At 38.0% G+C, this 27,473-nt stretch overlaps 2 protein-coding genes across 3 annotated transcripts in view; one reads left to right on the top strand and one right to left on the bottom strand.

The window, feature by feature from the left end:
* PKD1L3 (polycystin 1 like 3, transient receptor potential channel interacting) overlaps positions 1-1,764 on the top strand; it is a 55,754-nt gene extending 53,990 nt beyond the window's left edge. The window contains exon 29 of the mRNA XM_074371199.1: positions 11-1,764. Coding sequence (XP_074227300.1) covers positions 11-90 — 80 coding nt within the window. The 3' untranslated portion in view covers positions 91-1,764. The remainder of the gene's footprint in view (positions 1-10) is intronic.
* Positions 460-25,683, bottom strand: IST1 (IST1 factor associated with ESCRT-III). Of its 2 annotated transcripts, XM_045521146.2 has the most exons (11): positions 25,334-25,683; positions 19,612-19,692; positions 13,830-13,929; positions 13,251-13,431; positions 12,374-12,461; positions 7,017-7,100; positions 6,351-6,461; positions 5,049-5,249; positions 4,247-4,339; positions 3,084-3,132; positions 460-1,825 (listed from the first exon to the last, which is right to left on the bottom strand). In XM_045521146.2, the coding sequence occupies exons 3-11, from the start codon at positions 13,915-13,917 to the stop codon at positions 1,626-1,628; spliced, it is 1,095 nt and encodes a 364-aa protein (XP_045377102.1). In that variant the 5' UTR covers positions 13,918-13,929; positions 19,612-19,692; positions 25,334-25,683; the 3' UTR covers positions 460-1,625. The 2 variants fall into 2 exon arrangements, with proteins under 2 accessions (XP_045377102.1, XP_010958973.1); XM_010960671.3 differs by lacking the exon at positions 19,612-19,692 and having other exon boundaries at positions 25,334-25,681.
* Between the last annotated feature and the right edge of the window lie 1,790 nt (positions 25,684-27,473).

Below are 27,473 nucleotides of genomic sequence, written 5' to 3'. Positions count from 1 at the left end.
ATTTTGTAAGTCAGTGAAGAATCAAAATCCCCTTGGCTGCAAGTTCTTACGCTTATGGAACTGTCAGGAGGGTCAACACTGCAAGAATGATACAGGATAAACCAGCTCTGCTGCCAAGGAGCAAGTACTCATCACTCATGTTCCAGGACAACTGTGGGAAATATGAATGAGTCAGAAGTAAGCTCACTGTAACTGTAATTAAAGATAAAAGCATGAGATTTGGCTAACTGGGGGGCCCTGTCACAGAGAAGTAACCAAGCCAACTCACAGATACTATCTGGGCTTAAAATAGAGACTGAAATGGGCTCCTTATTGCTACAGGCATCCATCCATATTACTCAGGGAGCCAAAGGTAATGTCTAGCTTGTGCCCCATATGGGTCAGTTGCTTAAAATACGCTCCAGTAACATCCACATTTGCCCCTCATCATTTAGCCAAAACAATGGAGAAAGCAGGGCATAGAATTTTTAACTTTATTATCAGCTTCTGAGCTATGAGATACAAATCAATCAAAAATATTAAAGTTCCTTGAAACAAGTATGTACAGATACACCACACAGAAGTCAAAATCGTATCTTCTGACCCTAAAGCCACCCCAGTGGGGAAAGATGGCCTTAGCTAGAGGGGCAAAACAGTTTAATAAGAGTCTCATCCATCGAAGAAAGCAGCAAACAACCACAGCCATAAGGGCACCAAAAATTTATCTGAGATCAGTTTTTAAAGGTTCTCTTAATCAAAGTTTTCAAGTGAAAACAGGAACCCCTCTTCACCCATAGGCTTTCCAGCTCACTACTCAAGAAGCTTGAATATTTCTATTCAGGCTACTGGAAGTCCACCTTACCCTTGAATGGTAACGTCTGCCCAGTATGTGGCCTGTCCTTCCTCGGCCGGTAGTGCAATCCAACAGAACCATGCTATGGGGAAAAACAGGAATTTATACAGTGCTGCCCTCGATTAAAAGGCAAACAGCACTCAAAGCAAAAGGCCACAGAGGGCTCCCTGAGAATCCAGCAGAACTAAGAGAGGCCTTCAACTTTCCAAATAACCTTTCCAACTGGATCCAGGTGGGACAGTGCCCTGCAGCAAGGAGTAGTGTATATGTCAATGAGAGGACCCAGCTTCCAAGAACAGTTACAATGGCTTCATGAACCATTTTCTCTCTCTCCCATTCATATTAGAGTGAGAAAATACATGCCTTGGCCTTGAATCTCACCACAAGTCCCTTTGTACAGAGAGGGGTGTGTTTCTAGGTCTAGAACCTCAGAACAGGGCTGAGACACTTCATGGAGTACTCTCCCTACAATACTTTTCACCTTCTCACTCCCCTGTGGAGAGAGCGTGGGACAGGCAAGGAGAGAAGCTGGATCACATGGACAGGAAACGGATAAGCATGGCTGCCAAGAGCCAGCTGCTCCAACTTCACAGAGTCTCCAGTTGTTAGTCCTTCAGGAGCAGCAGAGAACTGGAAAGCAGCAGAGTTTGGTAGAGCAGGAAGAGAGCCCAGAGGAAGAGTGTGCTCAGTGATGGTTAACAGAAGAAACAGAATTTCATGGAGATTCTTGGTTACAAGAAGAAACTGCTCAGTCTCGAGTCCCAGAACCTGGACGCTGTCTGGTTTACCAGGCCTATGTTTTCTTTTTCAGCTCTTCAAATCTCCGGGAAAGATCATCAAAGTCAATGTCCTCAGATGCTGAGGTATTGGCACCAGCAGATGCAGTTGGTAGTGTGTCTGGCACAGAGGGCAACTCTGGGAGTACAAAGTTGTCATAGCTATCCACGGGTCTGGAAGGGGGCTTTGCAGAAGCCTCTGGCTTGGGTCCCGGACCTAATGAAATTAGAGCAAGGGGCACAGTGTTACAAACACCAGAGAATTGGCTCAGCTCCTCAAAGACCACAGTCTCCTATGGCAGAAATAATAAAAGAATCGAAGTACTAGAGGAAACACTGGTTTTTTAAAAAAATGATTATTGTTTAATTCTGAAGGTCAGTAAAAACTTCCAGCTTCATTTTCTAATTATAGTTGAATTCTATGTTTTACTTTCCTACAGTGAGAAAGAAGTTTATGGAAAAGTCAAAGTGTGGTGCATAGGGCTAGGTACACAGCACTCATTTGAACAGACTGTCCCCTTTCACAATGGTCTGCTCCCATAGTAACGAAGTTCAAGAAGTGGTACTAGAATTTTGTTGAGATGAGCTACTTTAAAGCTCAGGAGGAAAAATTTTATAAAGAATGTTAACATCCATATTGTCTGATTCAATAGAATCTGATCTGTATTTCTAGTCTTCCACTTCATAAGTGAAAATCATCACCCTGTCTACCTACTGCGTTTCCATTTACATCTAAGTTCTTGAACAGGCAAACTAAACAGTAGTTTTAGAAAGTAACTACAGTGCTTGCCTTTAGGGTGGAACAGACTAGAAAGGAACACAAAGTAGCTTTCTAGGGTGATAGAAATGTTCTATAGCTTTAGATTTAGAATCAAGAGGTAGTGGTTACATAATGTGTGTACACATATACATACACACATCAAAACTCATCAAAATATACAATGGTGTATTTTTGTATGTAAATTATACCTCAATAAAACAACTGTCTCCAATGTTAAGAAGTATCCCCCTCTCTGGGTTTCTGGAGAGCTGGCAGTGTTTTACTTTTTGAGTGAATGGCTACATCAGCATGCTTGCTTTGTGGAAAGTCACTCAGCTATTCATTTACGATTTGTGCCTAATTTCCCTGCTTTACTGCCCAAATTAAAAAAAAAAAATTAGTATTTCCAGGCACAATGGAAGCTGAAGCAGCAGGAACATAAAGAGCTTAGGGATGATTAAGAACCACACGGTGAAAAAGAATAATGATACCACCAATAGAAACAGAGAACTCGGGAGACTTTTTTTGGAGCCAGGAAAGACCTTTTCTTTCTGGAAGAGGGAAATCCTGAGTTGTTTCCACCATACTGCATTTGGGGAGAGGACAGGGCATGTGGGTAGAATGCCACAAACATAAAACAGCCTGAGGGAGAAACAGTCATGAGAAAACAGCGAAGGGTTCAGAAATGAGCACTGAGGGTTTGACTCACACTCACCAACAATCTGTGCAGAAGAGATATTCTTATCAGCATTAATGTCATCAACCTGAAACACAAAGATCATTACCAGAGGAGAAAGCAGTGGCATCACTGGTGAAGTAATGGTATGAGCCCATGTATTTTGCAAAAGCTAAGCTGTTCAGCAAAAGCAACAGAACCTGCTCCAAAGAAACTGCCCTTCTGCCCTCTAGACTCCTTTCCTGTTCTTCCAACCACATAGATATCATGCTTAACTCTTAACTGCCCAGCAGAGAAAAAGAAAATTCTTACCACACCATAACCTCTCTTTAATCTGACACCTTTCCCTTCCGAGCAGAGAGAAAGCACTAAACCAAGAAGCAAGTTCTCAAATATTAGTGAAGATCTTCTGCCTCATTCCTAGAAACAGTTGTGGGCAATGCTTTAATGCATGCAAAACCAAAACATTAAAAACTCAGGGCCAATGTAAAAACCAAAAAAAAAAAAAAAAAACAAAAACCACTAAGCAAGCTCAGGAACAGGGGGAATTGCCCTATATGAATAATTTCCATAGCAAACACCATACCAATTTGTTTTCTCAGTAATGCATCATATGGAAGCAGATCTCAAAAGGCTGAGGAAACAAGGCTGGCAGAAAAGTCATCTAATTTTGAACCAAAGCTATTACAACCACCTATAAGATCAAGGCATCATTACTACATTAGCTATTATAGCAAGTTTTAACTACAAGACTAAAATATAAAATTAATGCTATAGACTGAAATTTAAACTAGACACTTCCTGTTTAAGACAAAAATCTGGCTGCTACTCCTTTACAGTGCTGAGAATTTATAAAATTGGTATTTTAATGATTATATTCTAGTATTAAGATTATACCAGCTCAGTATGATCTTCTGCCTAGTTAGTCTGAAAAAGTGTCTGGTTAAGTCCAGAACTTTCTAGGATCTGCAGCTCCTTCCTGATTCCTGGCTTTAGTGCCCAGAAAGCATTGCCACCAATGATGCTGCTGCCACCACCACTCCCCATTCCAGGGTAATGTTAAAGCAACACAAAAATCCAAAGCATAGAGCAATGGCGGTACTAGGAGTTAACAAAAGTTTGCCTTCCCTTTGGCCATTATTTTGCTCTCTCTTCCTGGGATTCACTCTCCTGCTGCTTATAAAAGAGGCTCAGGCACTTACAGATTCATATGATGGGGGAGTTGCTGGTATCTGAGGTGGATGAATACTGGGAAAGGCCTGATAAGTTCCCACTGGCAATCCATTGAAATCCGACTGCAAGAGAACAAAGGCAACATCAGAGACACTGTCCCCATCTGCAATTTCTGCGGTTTGTAGAAGGGAAGGGGGGGGGGGAGAAAGAGAAAGAGAGAGAGAGAGAGAGAGAGAGAGAAAGAGAGAACGTACAACTATTTTCTCAATGTGAATACATTCATACTGATATAATGACATAATGATACAATGAATAAATTTACTCAAGGTATGTATTTAATATATGTATTCAACAGTGATCAGGATTCCAGATTTTTAAAGATCTGTTGCCAAAGGCTATTCTTCAAATTACTAAACTGCTTCAATGTATACAAGGCAAGATTTTTATCAGACTTTCTTGCTATCAATGACTTTCAACTTCTTGTCTACAAAGCAGGTTATTCTACTTGTTAATAAGTGGTGGTTATTCATTTTTGGAAAAAGCTACTCAGTATGCCCTCAAGTCCCAAAGGTGTTCAGTAAACCTACATGAAAAAGTTTTTTCTAGCACCATCTCTCTAGATTTTCCCACTTCATTACCTGTAAGAGAACCAAAAGACTTCTCCAAATCCCAGTTTTTTTTTCCACAATATGATCACTAAGCTAATACAAATGTTCTTACGGTTAAATATCCTTGACAACCTACAATTCCTGAGTATATCACAGAGCCAACCTGTCATCTGTTACATTTTCTAGAGTTTATATCCATACTTATTTAAATATGTATACTTACTGGTCCCTTCGGAAGCGGGTATGAGAAAGGAGTACTTGGAGACGGCATGGGCATGGGCATGGGCATTGGCAGTGTTCCATCAGGTACACCAACTGGTGCTGTGAACCCGCCCCCACCTCCTCTTCCAGGGCCCCCTTTCTTCACATCATCTGTGAATCCAACATCAATAAGATCTGTCTCTACTCCAGGTGGAGCTTCTGCCTAAGAACAAGAGGAAAGCCCATATCATTAGGCCCTGTCACAGGCTAGGTTCCCCAGGGAGCCGACTCTGAAATAAGATTAGTGTGAAGTTTACTGGAGAGGTCTCTTGGGATAAAGACCTGCAGGGAGGTGAAGAGAGCAAGGCTGGGCAAAGGAAGAAGCTAAGGGATGGAGGGAGGTGCAGTGTAAGCTCAGTGGTAGAGCATATCCTGAGCATGCTCAGGGTCCTGGGTTCAATCCCCAGAACCTCCATTTAAAAATACATATATATATATGTATATAAAAGAAAAAGGAATGAGAAGTTGGGAGGCCATATAGTTACAACAAAGGCCTCAGCTAATCCCCCAGAGATCTGGAGCTAGGATGGGCCTATACCATGCGACCCCAACTGGGGCAAAAGGGCAGAGTCTTTAAACCTCTATAATGACCAGGTACTGAATACAATCTGCCCCCAGGAAAGAATTTGGGTAGGGAAGCTCTCTTCTGAGATACTGGAGGGACACTCAGCTGTGTGTGAGCCACCAGTCATCAATACTTCCAAGAACCAAGGGAATAAATGCTTCTTTCCTGAACTGTGTGTGTACTGGGGTGGAGGAGGCTTGACTGAGCAGCACACCAAAACATCTACTGTACCCCAGCAACCTTCACTGCTGAGTTACTATCTGTATATTTGCCCTTCTCACACTGTAAGCCTCTTCAGGACAGGAACTTGTTTACGTATTTCTGTATTCAGTTTTCTGTGTACTGTATGGCACATGGCAGGCACCTAATGAATGTTTCAAGATGTGTTCTGGGTCTTGGGGCATTTCTTGCCCCCAATGGGGGTATTCTCAATTCCTTGAACTTCATCGAAAAGCAGAAATGTCATTTTATATTTGTAACAAGGTTTGTACGTTTTCAAAGTGCTTTCAGTCATTCATCTCATCTGATCCTTAAATACGCTGTGAGAGATGCAAGCATATTTGTTACCCCAAAAGGCACTAACTGGACAAAGGTTTAAACTCTCACACACAAATATGAGTGCAAAGAATATGGTTATTTTTCAAAGACAGTGCTGTCTAAAGACTCATTTTCCTTTATACTCTTAAAGACTAAACTTACCATGACCACAGAGTCAGGCTCATAGGGCACATTGTAGTTCTTGGCAATTTCAATCAGGTATCTCTCCACAAGGATTTTGGGTGGGGCTTCCACACTCAGTTTGTGCATCAACTGTAAGTAAAACACCCAGGGTTAAGATGCATCTGTATCAACCTGCCTAAGCCTAAGGTCTCACTTTTAAACTTTGTTCCTGTCATTTTACAGGAATTGAGGCAAAAAAAAAAAAAAAGGTTCCATCAGTTAAATTATTTTTTTCAGTCACAAAGCACACTACTAGACTTGTGTATCTCATATCTCTCATTACATAAGCCCCAAATGTTGGTAAAAGACTGATACTGCTGCCTTCCACATCTGAATTCATCCACCCTTCTCCCCACCTCACTTCTACCTCCACAAATCACAAGTGGCACAAAGGACGGGATAAAATCAGGAATGACACAGGATGACAAAGAGCCTCACAATCAGAGGTGCAGGGCAGGGGTAAGGAGTTGACTGCACTGCCAGTCAGGCTGTCTCTTCTGTCTGTCTCTCTTTCTCTCTCTCTGAAATGTGCAACCCCAGATTAACTCTACATTAAAGAAGTACCCACTAGTATCACTACAGGCAATAAAATAACCCCCATTCCACCCACTGCTTCACGTTTAACAAGTACGTCTCTGTCATTACCCTGTCATTCACAGTTCCAATCTGGTTGGTCCTACATAACTTGCCATATTCCTTGCTATACTTGGCACAGAGTTGATCAGCAACCTACAGAGAAAAAAGAACAGTAAGTAAAGCCATACAGAGGGCTTCAAGCTTCCTCCTATCAACAGTAAACATGCTTCCATTATAGGATTTCCAAAAGACTGGGTCTATAAACCTTAAGGGGTACATATTCATTCAGTTATTTGTTTATCCATCTATCCCCTGAGCTGCAATGCAACTATGTGCCAAACTCTCTTATAAGCATTATATTAGACACCACATTCAATGAACAAAAACATACATTGTTCCCACTCTTACAGAATCTTACGGTCTCTGGGAAAAACAATCATTATTGAAATCATCACACAGATAAAGGTACAAATGCAGTTGTGAAAGGGGAAAGGAAAAGTACACCATACCATCAGCTTACAACAGCAGAATCAGATCTGATCAGAAAGGTCAGATAAGGCTTCCTGAAGAAAGTGATGCTTCACTGAAATGTAAAGGATGATTAGGAATTAACATGGAGGAACAGAACACTCCAGGAAAAGAAAACAGAGTGTGCAAAGGCCTCTGTTGGGAAAACGGATAATCCCCAAACCAAAAATATCAGTGAGCCTCTACCACAAAGCCTGAAGGAACAGTGTGGCAGGAAATGAAGAAAGGCAGGTGGGGCCAGATAATGCAGGGCCATGTAGGTTTTAGGAGTTTTGTTTCTATCACAGGAACAACAGAAAGCCACTAAAAGGGCTTTAAAGCAAGGGATAGTGACAGGATCAGATCAGTGTTTTGAACAGAATCCTCAGTTATTCCAATGGAATGGTGAATAGACTAAAGGAAGTCAAAGCAGACAGAAAGAACAGTCAAGGACTTACTACAACGGTGAGGGGAAGGTATAGTTCAGTGGTAGAGTGCTTGCTTAGCATACACAAGGTCCTGGGTTCAATCCCCAGTACCTCCACTAAAAAACAAATAAATATAATACACCCCTCCCCTTACTGCCAAAAAAGAAGTTACTACAACAGTACAGATGGAGGTGACAGTGCTACTGGACCAGAGTGGTCCCAATACTCGGAATTTCAGTGAGGGGGTGCTCAATGTTCAGTAGGGATACTTTCAGCGGTACCTTATAAGTTTCTTATTTGTCTTTTGATAATGGTTTTTGTTTTCCTTTATACTATGCAGAAACCTTTAATTTCTACTTATATTAATTTATCACTGTTTATGGCTTTTAGGTTTTGTAGCGTATTATGCCTTTTCCACTGTGAGATTATTTTTTGAAATCTGCATAATTCTAGTTATTTTATGGTTTCATTTAAAAAATGTAAATCTTTGTTTTCTCTGGAATTAATACTGATATAAGGGAGGAACAGAGGAGAGGCTATAAACAAGACTGAGGTTAAAAGTCTGTATAAGAAGCAGCTGCCTCTATTCTCCCATTCCTCCACCTACACGTCCTACCCTCTCAGAATACAGGAGGCTTAATCTCCGGGAAGGTTAAACTGAAGGACTTTGGACTCCAAGCACAGCAGACAGCAGAGATACTTACTGGCAACAGAAGAATGTAAGTGTAAGTCTTCTTCAAGAGAAGAATGATACCTTTAGCTTCCTTCTCCCCTGTGCTCTCAAAAATGCAGCCAGCTTATACCTTCCAGGTAGAAGACAGAATTCCTCTTTGAGGAAAAACCCCCTTGACCAACTCCAAGGAAAGAAAACGACTTCCTACCAGTCTGGAGTTCCCTCAATAAAGGGCTTAGTCAAAGCTGGAGGTATCATGCTTCCTGATTCCAAGCTATACTAAAAAGCTATTGTCATCAAAATAGGATGGTATCGGCACAAAAACAAACAGATCAATGGAACAGAATAGAGATCCCAGAAATGAACCTACACTTGTAAGGGCAATTAATCTACAACAAAGGAGGCAAGAACACACAATGGGGAGAAGACAGCCTCTTCAATAAATGGTGTTGGGAAAACTGTACAGCTACATACAAAAGAATCAAACTGGACTACTCTTATACCATATACAAAAATAAATTCAAAATAGATTGACAACTTAAATACAAGATCTGAAACCACAAAACTTCTAGGAAAAAATAAAGGAAGTACACTCTTTGACATCGGTCTTAGGTAATATTTTTTTGGATACGTCTCTTCAGGCAAGGGAAACAAAAGCAAAAATAAACAAATGGGGGTACATCAAACTTCTGCACAGCAAAGGAAACTATCAACAAAATGAAAAGGCCATCTACTGAATGGGAGAAGATATCTGCAAACAATGTATCTGGTAAGGGGTTAATATCCAAAATATACAAAGAATACATCCAACTCAACATCAAAAAAAAAGTCCAACTAGAAAATGGGCAGAGGATCTGAAGAGACATTTTTTCAAAGAAGACATATAGATGGCCAATAGGCACATAAAAAGATGCTCGCTAATTATTAAGGAAATGCAAATCATAACCATATTAAGAAATCACCTTACACCTGTCAGAGTGGCTGTTATCAAAAAGACAACAAATAACAAGTGCTAGTGAGGATGCAGAGAAAAGGGAACCCTTGCGCACTGTTGGGAATGTAAACTGACACAGCCACTATGGAAAACAGTATGGAGATTCCTAAAAAGATTAACAATAGAACTAACATATGATCCAGCCATTCCACTCCTGGGTATTTATCTGACAAAAACAAAAACACTATTTAGAAAAGATATATGCACCCCTATGTTCATTGCAGCACTGTTTACAATAGTCACGATACGGAAGCAACCCAAGTGCCCATCAATAGATGAATGGATAAAGATGATGTGATATACATATATTTGTGTGCATATATATATGATTATTCAGCCATAAAAATGAATGAACTCTTGCCATCTGCAACATGGCTAGACCTAGAGGTATTATGCTAAGTGAAATAAGTCAGAGAAAGACAAATACCGTATGATCTCACTTATATGTGGAATCTAAAAAAACAAAACAAATGAACAAACATAAAACAGAAACAGAGTTATAGATACAGAGAACAATCAGGTAGTTACCAGAGGGAGGTGGGGGGAGGAAAGAAATAAGTAAGGGAGATTAAGAGGTACAAAGTTCCAGTTGCAAAATAAATGAGTCACAGGTATGAAACGTACAGTTTGGGGAACACAGTCAATAACTAAATAATACCTTTGTATGATGACATATCATAACTAGACTTACCATGATCATTTTGAAACGTATAGAAAAAAATCACTACGTTGTGTAACAGGAACCAATACAGTATTGTAGGTCAATTATACTTCAAAAACAAAAAGACAAATATGCAACAAACTCATACAAAAAGAGATCAGATTTGTGGTTACCAGAGGCAGCAGGTGGGAGGGTAGGGGGAATTCAATGAAGGCAGTCGAAAGGTACTTTAAACTTTCTAAGATAAATAAGTACTAGGGATGTAATGTACAACATGATAAATATAATTAACATTGCTGTATGTTATATATGAAAACTGTTTAACAAGTTCATACTGTATAGCATAGGGAACTATATCCAATATCTTGTAGTAACTTACGGTGAAAAGAATATGAAAACGAATATATGTATGTTCCTATATGACTGAAGTATTGTGCTATACACCAGAAATTGACACAACATTGTAAACTGACTATACTTCAATAAAAATATATTAAAAAAAAAAAAAGAAAGAAAATTATTAAGAGAGTAAAGAGAATATCATGACTGCTGGTTGACCTGTGAGCTGGACCACATACCCCTCCCTTGTCCTTAAAATGTCTTAATTCCAGCAGGCGCTCATTCTCCAGATGGTAGCTAGAAAAGGAAATCAGAGTCAGCTGCCTGCTGATACCTTAGCACACCCACTGGCTTACTCTACAGAAAAGTTATGAAGTCCGTCCTTGGAGGTGCTGGAAGTGGCACCTCCCATGCCCACTGAAGGCTAAAGGCTTTGAGTTGCTCTAGCGGTGGCCAGTGGGGTGGCAGAGGGAGGCTTATTGTTGGTGGGACAGTGGGCAGTGCCCAGAACAAGGCAGAACTGATTTTGTTCGCTGCTGAAAGGCTAGCAGTGAGCAATGGAAATGGGGAAAATGGCTGTTCACGAGGCAGGGTATAAAACAATTAGAGGATGCCATTAGCTAATTGGAGTATCAAGTAAATTTTGGAAGTCTAGCAAAATACAGGAGATAAGAAATTAAAAGAGTAAAGAGTAAATTCTAAGAGTTCTCATCATAAAATTTTTTTTCTATTCCTTTAATTCTGTATCTGTATAAGATGATGTTCACTAAACTTATTGTGGTAATCACTTCTTGACTATGTAAGTCAAATCATGATGCTCTACACCTTAAATTTACACAGTACTACATGTCAATTATATCTCAACAAAGCTGGAGAGAAAAAGAAGGAGAAAAAAAAATGAATTGGCATCTGGCAATAAACCCCACCCAAGCACACAAGAGGTTCTAATCCACTTTTTAGTACCTCACTCTTTAAATATAAACAGCCAAGAGTCACCAAACCCTTGAGAAAAGCCTCTACTATAAAAACAGTCTAAATCAAAGAAAGAGAAAGAAGGAAACAAACATTACAGAAACAAGAAAACTTAAAAAGGAACTATAATATTCTCAGTTTGAAGATATTATAGCCATGAAACAAAAATAATAGACTATTTAAAAAGATATGAAGAGAATTAAAAAGAATTCAAAAAATAAAAGCATAAAGACAAGGAAATCTCAAAAGACAGGTTGAGAGACAATCCCCTAGTGAACAATTGGCAAAGATGTAGAAAAGAGGAGAGAAAACAATTCAATTGAATTTGTACCTTACCAGTCAGTACCATACCCATGTTGAGATAAGCAATTTTTCAGTTAATGTCTCTAGTAGACCCTAAGCTACAGGAATAGGGCTGGTGTCATATTTTGCTCACCACTGTACTCTCAGTGCCCACCTAATTCACATCTGCTTAATAAATATTTGTGGAATGAAAGAATGAAGCACAACCTCTGTTCCCTTAAAGTTATTTTAAGTTTACTGATTTATAGTTGTACAAGAATTTTCCTATCTTTACATATTTAAATAACATTAAACTAAAAATAAGTTAAGATAAAACTGGGGGTACATGTAACTTTGTCCCTTAAAAAAAGTATTCTAGATTGCAAAACACTTTTTATTCTATGATGAAACACTTGAAAAGAAGGAAGAAACAAATTTACAAAACCTGTTTCAAAGGCAGGATGAGAAGGGTACAAAATACCTGGTCAAATAAGCAGAACTGACATATGTTAACCGACCTTTCTAACAATATGAACAACTATGTACATCACTGAAACAGGTTATACTCACTATTTTCAACTCAGCCACTTCTGATTGGAGTCGAGGAGCAGCCCAAATCAGTGTAGACACAGATTCAGCCAGACCAGAATCTAACTCTCTAATTAAGGAAAAAATTAATAAAATTTAACATTCTTTAAAACAAACCAAGAAAACTACATCACTTATATCATATACCTGTTAACCTCTAAAGCTATTTCACAAATCTCAATGGATTCTCACAGTAACTCTAGGCTTCTAGCCATTTTTTGTCATCCTATTTTTGAGGGGAAACTCAAACTAAGTGACAAGCCCAAGGTCACAAAGTGAGAAGATGGTTGAGCCAAGACTCAGATTTGGGCTTCTTGATTTCAGATTCCCTATTTTCTTTTTAACAGCTGTCTACACTGAGATCAGGCCTTCAGATGAATAGTAGGAAAAAACAGTAGGACTAGTAGGTGGGGTATGTGAAGTGGCAGTCTCTTATTGCTAGCCTCCTAAATGTAGGCAGAGACTAGTATTACTCTTTTCTCAAATTCCAGAGGTAATATGAGTGAGGTCGTCAAATCAAAATATCTTACTTCAGTACAGTTATATAAGATGAAAAAGTTCTAGAGGTTTGCTGAACAACACAATACCTATAAGTAAACAATACTGCATTGACGGCTTAAAAATTTTTAAAAGGTGGATCTCATGTGAAGTGTTCTTACCAAAAAGAAAAAAGAAAAAAAATGGGTAAAAGGATACTTTTGGAGGTGACAACAGTTTATTAACTTGAGTATGATGACGGTATACAGGTGTATGCCTATGCTGAAACTCATCAAATTGTCTACATTAAATACATATTGATATTTTCTATATCAATTATACCTCAATGAAGGTTAAAAAAAAAAAAGACAAAATATCTTACTTCATAGACTGGATGAGGCCAAACCGAGCCAGCAGCAGGTCACAGTACAGCTCCAGGATCTCCATGGCCTCCACAAGGTAGTCTTCTCGGATAATGTGCTCCACTCGGATCCGAGCTCGTTCATCTTTCCCAGCAGCCAGATAGTCAGCAATCTCTTTCCTTGCTTTCTGGGCCAGTTCCGCTAAAGTATAAACCCCACTCCAGTCACAAGGCAGTAGTACATTGGGCCCTGGCCTGCAGGCAGACATCCATCCCAACAGAGAGAAATGGGTGTTTCTACTATATCCTAGCTTACTCTCCCTTAACAAATTTAGTCCCATTTCATCTAGTCTAGACTTTACTACCTTGCCTAGGTGAGAATATTGTTTGTATAGCGAGAAGTTTCCACCTCCAGAGTCACTTATTCCATAGCAACAAAGTGATTCAGTCTAACTAGTCACAAAGGGCAGCAGAAATGTATCCAAAGCTTAAAGGATATGGGATCCATAAGACTTCAGAATGCTAGTCTGAAAGAGCCAATACCAGGACTCAGTGATGCATTTTGGGAAAGAAAATATAAGGCAATCAGGCATTACTCACTTTTTTTTTTCTCCAATAGTTTAAGACGATTTATGACTAATCTCAAATTGACTCGTAAACGCTCGGCTTTAAACCCAGAGCCCAGCATGCTGTGCTCTTCCTGGAAAAAGATAAGAAATACAATGACTGTTTTCAAGCTAAAATTAGTTCAGGAACTAACACCAGTTAGAGGGTGGATTATTTGACACTATAAACTAGAATGGTTCTCTAATACAGGTAAATGACATGTTCTGATTCACATTTTTTAAAGGTCATTTAACTGTTGTGTGGAGAACTGGGGGAGGATAATACTGGAAGCAAGAGGACCAAGGGCAAGGCTATTACAATAGTCCAAACAAAAGATGGAAGGAGTTTTGACTGGAACAGAGAACAGTGGTGGTGGCAGAAGTGATTGGATTTGAGATCTATTTTGAACCAGAGCTGAAAGAACTTGGTGATGGATGAAATGATTTATCTATATATTGGTGCAGGAGTAGGATGATAGAAAGACAAAAAGGACGGCCTCCTACTTCTCCCAAAAATCTCATCAGAGGTAGTGACAGGAAAAGATTATCAAATTTAGAACCAAACTAAAAAATATTATCACCTTAATTCCTCAAATCCTTCTATTAAGTCTCAGCCTTTGGAAAAAGCTACTGCCCAAGATCGCAGAAATATTAACATCTACTCACATACAAAGAAATATACAAAGAGGTAAAAAAGTAAAAAAAAAAAAAACTGCTCTATAAAATTTGAAAACAGAAGGCTATTTACCAAGACTTTTACTGAACAGCAGAGTTACAGTCAACAAAACCACTCCCTCCACCCACAAGACTTTAGAGTATACCATTGTGCATTGACCACTGTGCATTCTGTACCAAGACAGCACAATTTCTACTTCTCTCAATTAACTGCAGACTTGAACTTCAAAACATGTAATATCCAACCAAACGAGCAGGTCTAACAAAGTAACTGAAGAACAGACAAATCAAAGGAGATACCCAATGTAAGGAAGAAGACTACATATAACAATCTGTCTGCTTGTGCATAAACCACAAAATACCAGATGTATTTTCCTTTTGTGAGGTTGCCTCTAGAGTCCTTTACACTACCCATTTACAATGGTAAGTATCTGAGATCCATTATCCTAAATTATGTTCAATCCATTTAACAAATATTTACTGATTATGACAGATAATGGCTAGATGCTAGATAAGAAGATAAAAAAGGCACAGTCCTTGCAATCAAAGGAACTTACATTCTATTGGGAAAAACAAAAACAGCTAGAAAATTGGGCAACTACAATACTATTTGTATTGTACAAATCACTATTTGTAATTCTAGAGTGGTTATCAACTGGAAGTGATTTTTCCCATAGGGAACATCTAGCAATGACTGGAGACATTTTGGGTTGTTACTGGAAGGAATGCTACTGGCATCTGGTAGATAGAGGCCAGGGATGGTGCTAAACATCCTACAATGAACAGGACAACCCCCCCTACCCCAAACGAAAAAAACCATCCAGCCCAAAATGTCAGTATTGCTAAGATTAAGAAGGCTAATCTAGAGAAAAGACATGCAACCTGACTAGGGGTGTTACAGAATGCTTTCTAGGAGAAGGAAAAGCCTAATTAGCCAAGTTCTGAAAGAAAAGCAAGATATCAGAAAGGTAAAAAAGGTATGACGATCCCAGGCAGAGGGAGTGGTGTGTGTAATGGCCAGATACCAGAGAGAACAAGAAGCTTTGTGAGATACACAAGTTCAGTACAGTTGAACCATGGCATTCATTACAGTTTGCCACATTTCTAATAATTCTAAATTCAAAACTTCAACAACTATTTATAAAATGTCAGGTGCTATAGCAGGTTCTAGCGCTGGCAAGATCCAGTCATTCTCCTTGTTCTCAAGGCATTCATAACCAGAAAGAGATGGGAAATAGAAAGAGAAAAACTTTAACCTACCAGGGACTTGCCCAAGATCAGCTAGCAACTAAGTGGTAGAGCTAAGAATAAAACCTAAGTACATCTGAATTCAAAATCCAAGTAAATAAACTTAATCATACACTACTATACCATTTTCAGTACTAAAAATTGTAGTACAGTATTTATTTTTAACCCCTTTCAACAAATATTTATTGAATGCCTACTATACTGTGGCAAACAGCAGAGATATATTGGGAAGGAAAAAAAGACACGGTTATTGCACGCACAAAGTTTATAGTTTAGTTAGAGAAATTTACCACATTAATAACTAAAATGACAATTGTAGTAAAGACCACAAAGAAATCTGGGTTTTATTATAATGGGATTTGACCTCTTCAGCAGCTTGCTTGGATACCGTCTCAAAGATAAAAGACAACAATATCGGAGGTCTGATAGTTATAAGTTATGACAGAAAAACGTCAAGATTTCTTTGTGGTTCTTAAGTAGTCTACAAGCATCAATTTCGTGATGATGCATCAATACTTGAAAACAAAAGGTTAGTCATGTCTGTATTTAAAATATTTTTAAGAGGCTTAAAAAAACATACATTTTGATGTAGCAATTCTACTCCTAGGAATTTAACCTAAGGAAATAATCAGAGCTTCATGCCCAAAATTTTATACCAAAGTATTTATCAGTATATTTTTAAGACCAAAAACTGGAATAACATACTGTATGGATAATAAACTACTATTGCCTATTAAACAAATGATAGTACATTTATGATGTAATTTTAAGTAGACACTAAAATATTTTTTAAAAAGCATTTACTAACAGGAGAATATATTAATATGGTATTAGTTTATAAAACATGACTGTATATGAAGTATGACTCCACATTCTGAGTTTATAAAAAAAGCACATATGCAAATACAAAGGCTGAACTTAAAAAAAGCTTTCCCTATATGTAAACTCTTAAAATCTAAGCAATTTGGACATCAAAGCTAATGCTAAAAACCAAATCTAACTCAGAAAGCAAATACTTTGGAATTTCTATCAAAAGATAATGAAAAATATAAATAAATTCAGTTGCCTCGTTAGAAAAGCAAACTATTAACTCATCAGTAAACATTAACATTAAGCTTAACTTACCAGGATAGGTATCTAAAGTGGCTAGACACTGAAAGACACAAAAGTGTTAGTGGAAGAGAAAGGTAACAAGGGGTGGCTTTAGCAACATAAAGAAACTCTGGACAATGTAAAGACATCTTCATAGATTTGCCTAAGATGGGTCAACATCTGCAAATGCTAGCTTGGGATAATACTGAAACAGTTTGGAAAAGAAAGAAACCTGGGGGAAAGGATAAATTAGGAGTTCGGGATAAATAGATACATACTACTATATATGAAATAGGTAAACAACAAAGATTTATCGTATAGCACAGGGAAATATATTCAATAACTTGCAATAACCCATAATGGGAATCTGAAAAAATATATACATATAACTGAACCACTTTGCTGTACACCTAAAACTAACACAATATTGTAAATCAATTATACTTGAATCAAAAAAAAAAAAAAAAAAAGGGAAAGAAAGAACGGAACCCAGTGGCAAGGATAGGGGCTCTGGAGAAGTGCTAAAATTTTTCTGAAAGAGGAGCTTTTTTGTTTTATGCTGCAAACAGAAATCCAAGTCTGTGAAGAAGGTTGAAAATAATGAAGTGGGGTCTATATTTCATTGTTAATATTGCGGCTGAGAATATCTGGGTGAGTCTCTCTCCCCCAAAAGCCTACTATAAAACTACTGCAGAAAGCAGAAAAAAACAAACCTAAATTATTAATCTTATGATTCAGTAGTAACATTTATTTGTTCAAATTTATAAAAATTTTAAAAACAGGGCCCTTTCAAGGGGTCTAACAATCAGGGTGCCAACTAGAAATACATGGTATCCACACCTGGGTAATTTGAGGAAAATTTAATAAAGAGACTACTTACAAAGGTGTGGGTAAGGTTTAGATAAACCAACAAAGGCCTATGTATCGCTCCAGAACCATTAACACCCTAGGCCTGAAGGGGAAAGATGAGGAAGATGGAGAGGGTAGCTATATGGAAAGGACCACCACACAGGAATCACTGGTGGAGGTGTGCACACATGTAGCAACCTGGCAGGGAAGGAGCAGGGAATCAATACCTAACCATCCTTCTTCTTGCTGGTACCATCTACTCCCAACTAGAAGCCAGAAAGCAAAGAGATTCACAAAGTGCACATGAATGAGCCTTCAGGGACATAGATCAGAGGGAGAAGGATGGTATGTGGCTCTGGAGGAGGAAATAGAAGATATCCACCACAAAGACTATATGTTTATACAAGACCAAACAAGCCAGGACCTAGATCTACCAAAGCAACCGCAAATTCACACTGTACTAAGACTTCAGGTAACCAGGCTAGAAAATTAAAGCTAAATGGACTATCCAAGAAAAGAAAATTGTATTTATAGGTCCTTTCTACAAAAATATGGTACAGTGAACAAAATTTAAGTGCTTACAATATTAAACTCTAAAGTCCCTGCCAGCCCTAAGATTCTGCAAAATAACAAACACCCAACTGTACTGAAATATATGGTATAGGCAAAAAGGCATAAACAACTGAGATTAATCCTCAAGACATCTCCTAGAAATCCTATTTCTTAAAAGTAACAAAATTCAATAAAAATTTTTTTAAAAGATAAGAAATAAAAGTAACAAAATTTGCTAGCCAATATTTATAGCAGCATTATTCCCTATAGCCAACAGGTGGAAACAACCTGTCCACTGATAACTGAATGGATAAACAAAATATACATACCTATATGTATATATATACATACAATGGAGTACTAATATTAGTATAGTCTAATACTCCATGTTGCAAATGTGAATTTTCTATCTTTTAAGGTTAAATAATATTCTATTCATCTATCAGTATTCTAACAGTATTAGTCTATTAGTATCAATAATATATATGTCTTAATGGTAAATGTATGCATATACCTTAGGATCCATCAATCCCATTCCTGGACATATACCTCCAAAGAAATCTCTGCAGAGCACAATGAAGGCGCTGTATAAGGATTCTATGGCAGTAAGGAGGTGGAGGAATGCTAAGTGTCCATTACAAGAAGACAGATAAAATGTAACAGAACCATGACAGAATACTTTGCAGCAGTCAGAATTAATGAACCAGTTATATTTAGAGCAACAAGAATAGTCCTTAAAAAAGAGAAGCAAAAAAGGTTTACAAACAAAACAAAACAAAACAAAACAAAACAAAACAAAACAAAAACCAGTTCTAGGTTCAGTGTTTCTCCCACTGAATGAGGCTATAAACCTTGAACAGAATGTACGCAGCACCTATTTAAGGATTCTGAAAAGTAAACAATAGAAGCTGGATAAAGACCAGAATTTGACATACCAATAAAGTAGCAGTGAGTTTATCACTTTTTTTCCCTGTGATACTCCCTGGCCTAGATACAAGGCAGCCTGAAACCTAGAAGTGAGCACTGGCACAGAAAGGAAAAGCATCAAGAGATGCTCTCTAGCTCTGCCTTAAGAAGTCAGAAAAGGGGCCCCTGGTGTGGACACATAGTGGGTGAAATATACCAAACCAGGAAAATCAACTCACATGGGAAAAGACAATCTACACACATCAATGCTCAGATTATACAGACATGAGAATTAACTGATAAAGATTTTAAAGCAGCTATTATAAAAATGCTGCAAAGTAAGGGCAAATACTCTTGAAATGAATGGAGATAAAGCCTCAGTAAAGAAACAAAAGACATAAACAGGAAGCAAAGTTTAGAACTGAAAAATTCAATAATCAAAGTAAGGAACTCACTATATGGGCTCACTAGCAGAAAGGAAGTGACAGTGGAAAGAGCCAATGCGCTTGAAGACAGATTAATAGTAGGTATCCAATCTGAAAAAGAGATTAAAAAAAAAATGAAAAAAAGCGATCAAAGCCTCAAACATCTGTAGGACACTACCAAAGGGTCTAATATTTGCATCATGAGAATCCCAGAAGGATGGCAACTTCTGGAAAAAATACTGGCCAAAAACTCCAAAAGTTTAGCAAAAGACATAAACCTACAGACTGAAAAAGCTCAGAGAACTCCAAACAGAATAATCCCAAAGAAGCATATGCCCAGACTCATCACAATCAAATTGCTGAAAACTAAAGACAAACTTTAAAAACACTGAAATTGACCAGAGAAAAACACATTATCTACATATCACCTATTCAAATAATAGATTTCACATCAGAAACCTTGGAGGCCAACCTGGAATTCCATATCCAGCAAAAACATCCTTTAGAAATAAAGGTGAAATAAGTCATTTTCAGATAAAGGAAAACTAATAAGTGAATCTGTCACCAACAGACCTGCTCTAAAGAAGTCTTTCAGGCAGAAGGAAGTGATACCAAAAGAAAACTTGGAACATTAAAATAAAAGAAGAAATGGCAAATATTTATATCTTAAATTACAGAAATGACAAGTATCTCAGTAAATATAATAAGTGGTTCTTCTCTTGAGTCTCCTAAAATGTATTTGACAATTAAAACTAAAAGTAATAACATTGTTTGATGGGGTTCTTTCAATGTATGTAACACATAAGATAACTAAAACATAATGGGACAAAGTGGGGCAGGGTAAAGGGACCTATATGATGATTCTAAACTCCACAAGAAGTGATGAAATACTGACTCTAAGTACATTGTAAAAACTTCAGTAGGTCTACTGTAGTCCCTAGAGAGACCAGTAGAACATATTACACAAAAAATATATACTAAAAAACTCAACAGATTTTAAATTAGAATACTTAAGTGTTCAAATAATCCAATAGAAGGCAGGAAAGCAGAAAGAGAAATGAAAAACAGAAGAAACAGAAAACAAATAATAAAATGGTAGGCCTAAATTCAAATATACTAATAATTATATAAATAATTAAACAGAAATTACCTAAACACAACAATTAAAAGATTGTCAGAATGGTCCAAAATATGGTCCAACTATATACTGTCAGTAAGAAACTCACTTCAGTACAATAATGCAGGTTAAATTAATGATGAAAAAAAAGTGTATCATGCAAACACTAATCAAAAGAAAGTTGAATTTTGAACCCTTTGACTTCTCTTCACCCATTTAATTATAAGCTTCCAGTTATAAAATTAAGTCATGGGGATGGAATACATACCATAGTGACTATGGTTATTACCGTATTGCATATCTGAAAGTTACTAAGAGAATAAATCTTCAAAGTTCTCATCAAAAGAAAAAAATTTTAACTATGTATGCTGACAGGTGTTAACTAGACTTATTGTGGTGATCATTTCCAAATACATACATATATCAGATCATTATTGTTGTACACCTGAAACTAATACCAAACTGATGTTATATATCAATTACATCTCAACTTAAAAAAAAATAGTTGGAAGAGCAATAGGAAAATGAAGGCTACAAGGGGACATTATATAATCATAAAACAGTGAATTCACCAAGAAAATAAAACAATCGTAATAGTGAATGTACCTACCAACAGAGTTTCAAAATACAAGTAGCAAGAACTGAAAGGACAGGATAAAGAAACAAATTCTTAATTGTAGTTGGAGACTGCAACATACCTCCCTCAGTAATTCATCAAACTGACAGAATATTAGCAAGGATATAGAAGACACTAACAATAACCAACTGAATCTCACTGACATAGAACACTCCACCCAACACAGCAATGTACACAGAATATTCATGAATGTAGACCATATCCTGGGTTATAAAACAAACCTTAACAAATTAAATAGAACTTAAGTCACACAAAGTATGTTCTTTAACTGCAATGAATTAAACTACAAATCATTAACAAGGAAGATAACAGGAAATCTCCAAACACTTGGAAATTAAACACCATACTTTTAAATAGTCCATGTCAAAGAGGAAGTTCCAAGTGGAAATTTGTTTAAAGGTTTGAACTGCAAGAAAATAAAAATTAAAATATAACATCAAAGTATGTAAGATGTAGCTAAAGCAGTGCTTAGGGGGAAATGTACACTAAGTGCTTACATTAGAAAAAAAGAGAGGTCTCAAATTAGTAATCTAGTAATCTAAGATTCCACCATAAGGAACTGAAAAAAAAGCAAAATTAACCCAAAGCAAGCAGAAGGAAACAATAAAAACAGGGCAAAACTAATAAAACTGAAAAGAGGGAAAAATCAATAAAACTAAATGCTGGTTCTTTGAAAAGAGGAAAAGAAGGTAAAAGGGGGGGGTGTAGGGGAGAGGGAGGGGAAGAGAGAGACTGAGAATGAGAGAGCGAGAGAGAGAGCGAGAAAGAGAAAGAGAGCACACGCGCGTGCAAATTACCAGTATCAGGACTCAAAGAAGGGAATACAAATACAGATCCTACAGATATAAAAGGGTACATTACTACTAACTATACCTACAAATTCAACAATAATATAAAATGGACAAATCTCTTAGAAACTCAATTTACCAAAACTGACACAAAGAAATAGAAAATCTAATTGTCCCTTATACATTACAAAAACTGAATCTAACATTAAGAACCATTCCAAAAGAAAGTCCAGGCTCAGGTAGCTTCTCTGTTAAACATTTAAAGAAATTCCATCAAACATTTAAGGAAAGTTAGCATTAATATTTACATGAATTCTCACATTCCAAAACACAAGTATGAGGATTAAACGAAAATTTGTAGAGCTTAGATATATGTGTCACTGAGTCACTTTGCTGTCCACCTGAAACTAACAACATTGTAAATTAACTATACTTCAATTTTTTAAGAGCCAAAAAAATAAATAAACCTGTTGAACTTTGTTTAATCCAAAAAAATTAAATAGCTAAAAATAGCAAAAAAGATCTTTAAGCCCTAAGAAACCAGCTTTAAGTCTTCTAGCTCCAAAAAGTACTAAGCAGGGAAGGGAGGACACAAAGTTAACAGTAGCCTAGAATGACATTTTATATATATATAAATATATGTATATTTATATTAATATTATATATATATAGTTTTCCTACATATTTATAGGAAAACTTTTGTATTTGAAATGTTCATAGCAGCACTATTTACAATAACCAAGACATGGAAACAACCTAAATGTCCATCAACAGATGACTGGATAAAGAAGTTGTGGTATACTTTTACAATGGAATACTACTCTACCATAAAAACGAATAAAATAATGCCATTTGCAGCAACATGGATGGACCTAGGGATAATCATTCTAAGTGAGGTAAGCCAGAAAGAGAAAGAAAAATATCATATAATATCACTCATGTGGAATCAAAAAAGAGACACTATGAAGTCATCTACAAAAACAGAAACAGACTCGCAGACTTAGTAACAATCTTAATGGTTACAATGGAAAGGGGGTAGGGAGGAATAAATGTGGGAGTTTGAGATTTACAAATGTTAGCCACTATATATATATATATATATATATATATATATATATATATATATATACACACACATACTTTTTTAAAATTTTATTCTGTATAGCATAGGAAACTATGTTAAATATCTTATAATAACTTTTAATGAAAAAATATGAAAATACATGCATGCATATGCATGACTGTGCTGTACACCAGAAACTGACACACTGTAACCGACTGTACTTCAATTAAAAAACTATCACTTACAGAATGCCAAGTTTACTGTATTTTCACACTATAAACTAATCAGATCTTCACTGACCAAACTAATCAAGATTGAAAATTTAATAAAAGACCACAAAACCAGCAGCAACATGTGTAACTCACAAGAAAAGGATTGGCCACAGAATTCAGAGACCATCAAGATTTTCATCAAGGAGCTATAAATACTGAAATGTGTAGCCATTATGAAAGTATCTTTATCTTGTTTCTCAATAAATATAAAAAATTCACTGAGTATACCTTTTGCCAAGAGTTTATCTTAAAGCATGTTTTTTACAAAGTTGTAATCATGGACTCTGAGCACTACTGAATTCTTTTATCACTTATCGTATCTGCTAGTCCTTACAACTTTAATGGCTGCCTAGTATTTCACTAAGTAATCACTTTTAAATAATCCTCCAACATTTTGACATTTGCCATACAAAATAATGCTAAAATTAGTATTCATATGCATACTACTTCCCCTATATTTGAAATTTTTCTTTAGACTACACTCTTGTCTAGTTTTATTTTTAAATCAGAATACACTACATGTCATTGGGACTTGATTTTGATTTTAAAGGAATGAGGGCTTAAATTAAGTAGACCAAAGTTGCGGGTTCTGGAGCTCCTGATCACTGAGAAGCCAGAAGCACAGTTAAGAGTGGGAAAATGAAAACAATCAAGACAAAAAATAACGCTACTTTAAAAATGAGAAGACTTAAGAAACTAGGTAACTTTAAAACATAATGCTAACACTTAAGTTTCAAAACACTGTTTTAGCCTCTAATAAAAGGATATTACAAAGTCCTCCAACCCCAAAAGATGGGGTTCTGAAGAAGCTATAAAAACAAAATTTTTCGTGGACTACTGGTTTATAGGTACAAGAATAAAAAGGCTTCTGGGGGGTCGGGGGAGTAGATACAGCAACTATTGTCTTTTTAAATATATTACGGGCTATAAATAAAACAAGATGGGCCCTGAATTGATCGTTGTTGAAGCTGGATAAGGAGAGAACTCATTGTCTTTACTTTTGTCTGTTCAAAAATTTTGTAATACAAAGTTTAAAAATAATAAATACGCAGGCACAATAGAAAAAAATTTACAATCTCCCGAAAGAGTTAAGACCAGCTCTTAGTTTCAACTTCACTACTACAGAAGTGAAAGGGGCTGTGTCCTTCCTATTACCTAATTAGCAAAAGGACGCTCTTGGGTCCCGTTCCCGGTAAAACTTTATGCAGGGAGAGTTTGGAGTCCTCTTGCCTCTAGCACCCGGAAAAGGAGTGCTGAGAACAGAACGTGGAGGCAAGAACAAGGCCACAGACTCCCAACTAGACCGCTCATCTGACAGGTAGGGATCTGCGAAAGGGGGCAGAAGTCGCTGATTGTTGCTTCCGCTAAAGAAAAAGGCAACTGCGCCCGGGCACCGAGGAGGCCGCCCCGCCCGCGGGAGGCTGCCGGACTGGGAGGCGAACAGACTCGGCGGGCACAAGGGAAACGACCTTACTGAAGTCGCCCTGAGCCAGAAGAGATCGAGTAAAGGAGTCGCCAAAAGCGCAGGCTAGGCCCTGTCACCGACGGGCGACGAAGCCCAGGCCGCGCCGTTTCCTCCCCGAGAAGAGACACCTCAGAGCAGAGAGGACGACACAGAAAAGTTGGGCGGCGTCAGAGACGCGGGACCCTCGGTCTCCAAGCTGCTGGCGGCCCTGCCACGCCCACGGGCCCGGCCTCAGGAAGCCTCCTGCGCAGCTGCCCCTCCGGCCTCACCTCCGGCCTGACCCCCTCAACCAGGACCCTTCCCTTTCTCCTCACCTGCCACCGCAAGGTCTGGGCTACGGACCTCTAAATCCGGAGCGCAGTGTGAGGAGGAAAACAAAGACCTTTGACGGCCAAAGAAGCCATACTCACCTGGCCAAACCCAGACGTGAAAACCCCAGAGGAAGAGCTCGGAATCAAGGCTCAGCATCCAAAATGGCGGCGTCTTCGGCCTCAGCACTGCAAGCGCGAGCGGAGGAATCCACGGGGCCGAGGTAGCCACACCCTCCTTTGCAGCGATTGGCTGCACACTCACCGCTCGCGGAACTCACGTCCTGAGGGCTCTCACCCAGCTCCCTTCGGAGCCGGCGCGGCCAGGGATTACTTCCCGCGGCGGAGGCACGGATGGCTGCGGACGAAATGACAACTCACGCCGCGTACGAAATGACAACTCACGCCGCGTGAGTCACCTCCTGGGGGCGTGTCCCGGGTTTCGCAGGTCTCGCCCTGGGCGTGGTGGGGCTAGCGGCGGAGGCTGCTCTCCCAGTGGGTGCTCGATTCCTTGCGCCGGATTGTTCCAATCTCTGAAAAAACCGGTTACCGCACTACCTTTCGAACAACTGGAGTTAGTCCCTGAGATTATCTGTCGTCCCTCGCTCGACTTAACTCGCCGTGGCGGCTTCCCCCAAGCCTCGGTTTCTTTCATCGAGGGGTGAATGGTCTGAGCCGGTTTCCACCCTTCTCTGGCCACTCACCGCTATTTAGCCGACTCTCCGCTCTTCTCCCTTCGGTCGTCCACTATTTCTCTTACCCACTCTGATACTCCTGCCCCGTTAAACAAAGTATAATTACTCTTTCAACTAAAATATCTACAATCTGTATTATTTAATTAAGATGTTTCCTTACCGCCCCATTCTCTGGAGATTTACCTTATTTCTGTGTTCAGGGGAAACTTTTTCATTTAGTTATCTTTGTGATTTACTTGAAACCATTCTCTCTGCTTAACGTTGGGAGGAGTTTCCTAAGCTCTAGGCTTCCAGAAGAAGGTGATCCTGCCCCCTGCTGTACAGGCTGCACCTGTGGAGACCAGAGGGTTTGCTAAATAGTGATGCGGTGATGTGACACGGATGGACCTACGCGTCACCTTATGAGGTTTATATGAATTTAGAAATATTGTGTCTTTGTAACTCCTTGAAGTATTTCTAAATAAAACCAGCTTCCTGAACCTCAAAATACAATGTTTGGTTCCTTTGAAGTGTGTGGATTTTTTTTTTTTTTTGGTAAATGCACGCATATGTCGATTGAGTCCATTCTGCAGTAAGATAATGGCATCTAAAAAAAATACAAGTGACAGCCGATTGCTCTAATTTAAATAGCCTTAGAAACAGAGCAATCAAATGTAACGTGTGTGGACCTCGTTTAGATATTGATTCAAACCAACTTAGAGTCTTAGAAAGCCATTTTTCAGACGACTAGGGAAATTAGATTATGGACCAGCTATTACATGATACCAACTAATCAAAGAATTGTTATTTTGTTAAGCATGAAAATGGCACTGAGATTTTGTAAGAAAATGTCTTCTTTAAATTTTTTAAGAAATGCATACTGTATGTACGTGTAAAATGGCAGCAAAAATCTTATTTGTTGAACTGGGTGACAGTTATTATTGTACTATTTTCTCTATAAGTATTTTTTTACCTTTACTGATTTTATTTCAGCATAACTAGTGAGTTAAAGAGAGAAAATTTTTCTTTTTTAATTGAAGTATAATTTACAATATCATATTAGTTTCAGGTGTACAGCATAGTGATTCAGAGTTTTGGGGTTTTCTTGCAGACTATATTCCATTATAGGTTATTATAAGATATTGTACTATACAGTAAATCCTTATTGCTTATCTATCTTATGTATAGTGGTTTGTATCTGTATATCCCATACTCCTAATTTGTCCCTCCCCTCACACTTTGGTAACCAGAAATTCGTCTTCTACATCTGTGAGTCTGTTTCTTTTTGTATATACATTCATTTATATTATTTTTTTAGATTCCACATATAAGTGATGTCATATAGTATTTGTCTTTCTCTGGCTGACTTATTTCACTAAGCATAAAACTCTCTGGGTCCATCCATGTTGCTACAATATTTCAATCTTTTTATGACTGAATAATATTCACACACACACACACACACACACACACACACACATGTATCTCCACATCTTTTTAACCTAGTCATCTGTTGATGGGCACTTGGGTTGGTCCCATGTCTTGGCTATTGTAATAGTGCTGCTATG

This window comes from Camelus bactrianus, chromosome 9 (assembly GCF_048773025.1).
Source record: "Camelus bactrianus isolate YW-2024 breed Bactrian camel chromosome 9, ASM4877302v1, whole genome shotgun sequence".
Lineage (NCBI taxonomy): Eukaryota > Metazoa > Chordata > Mammalia > Artiodactyla > Camelidae > Camelus > Camelus bactrianus.
This window is presented reverse-complemented; position numbering and strand designations above follow the sequence as displayed.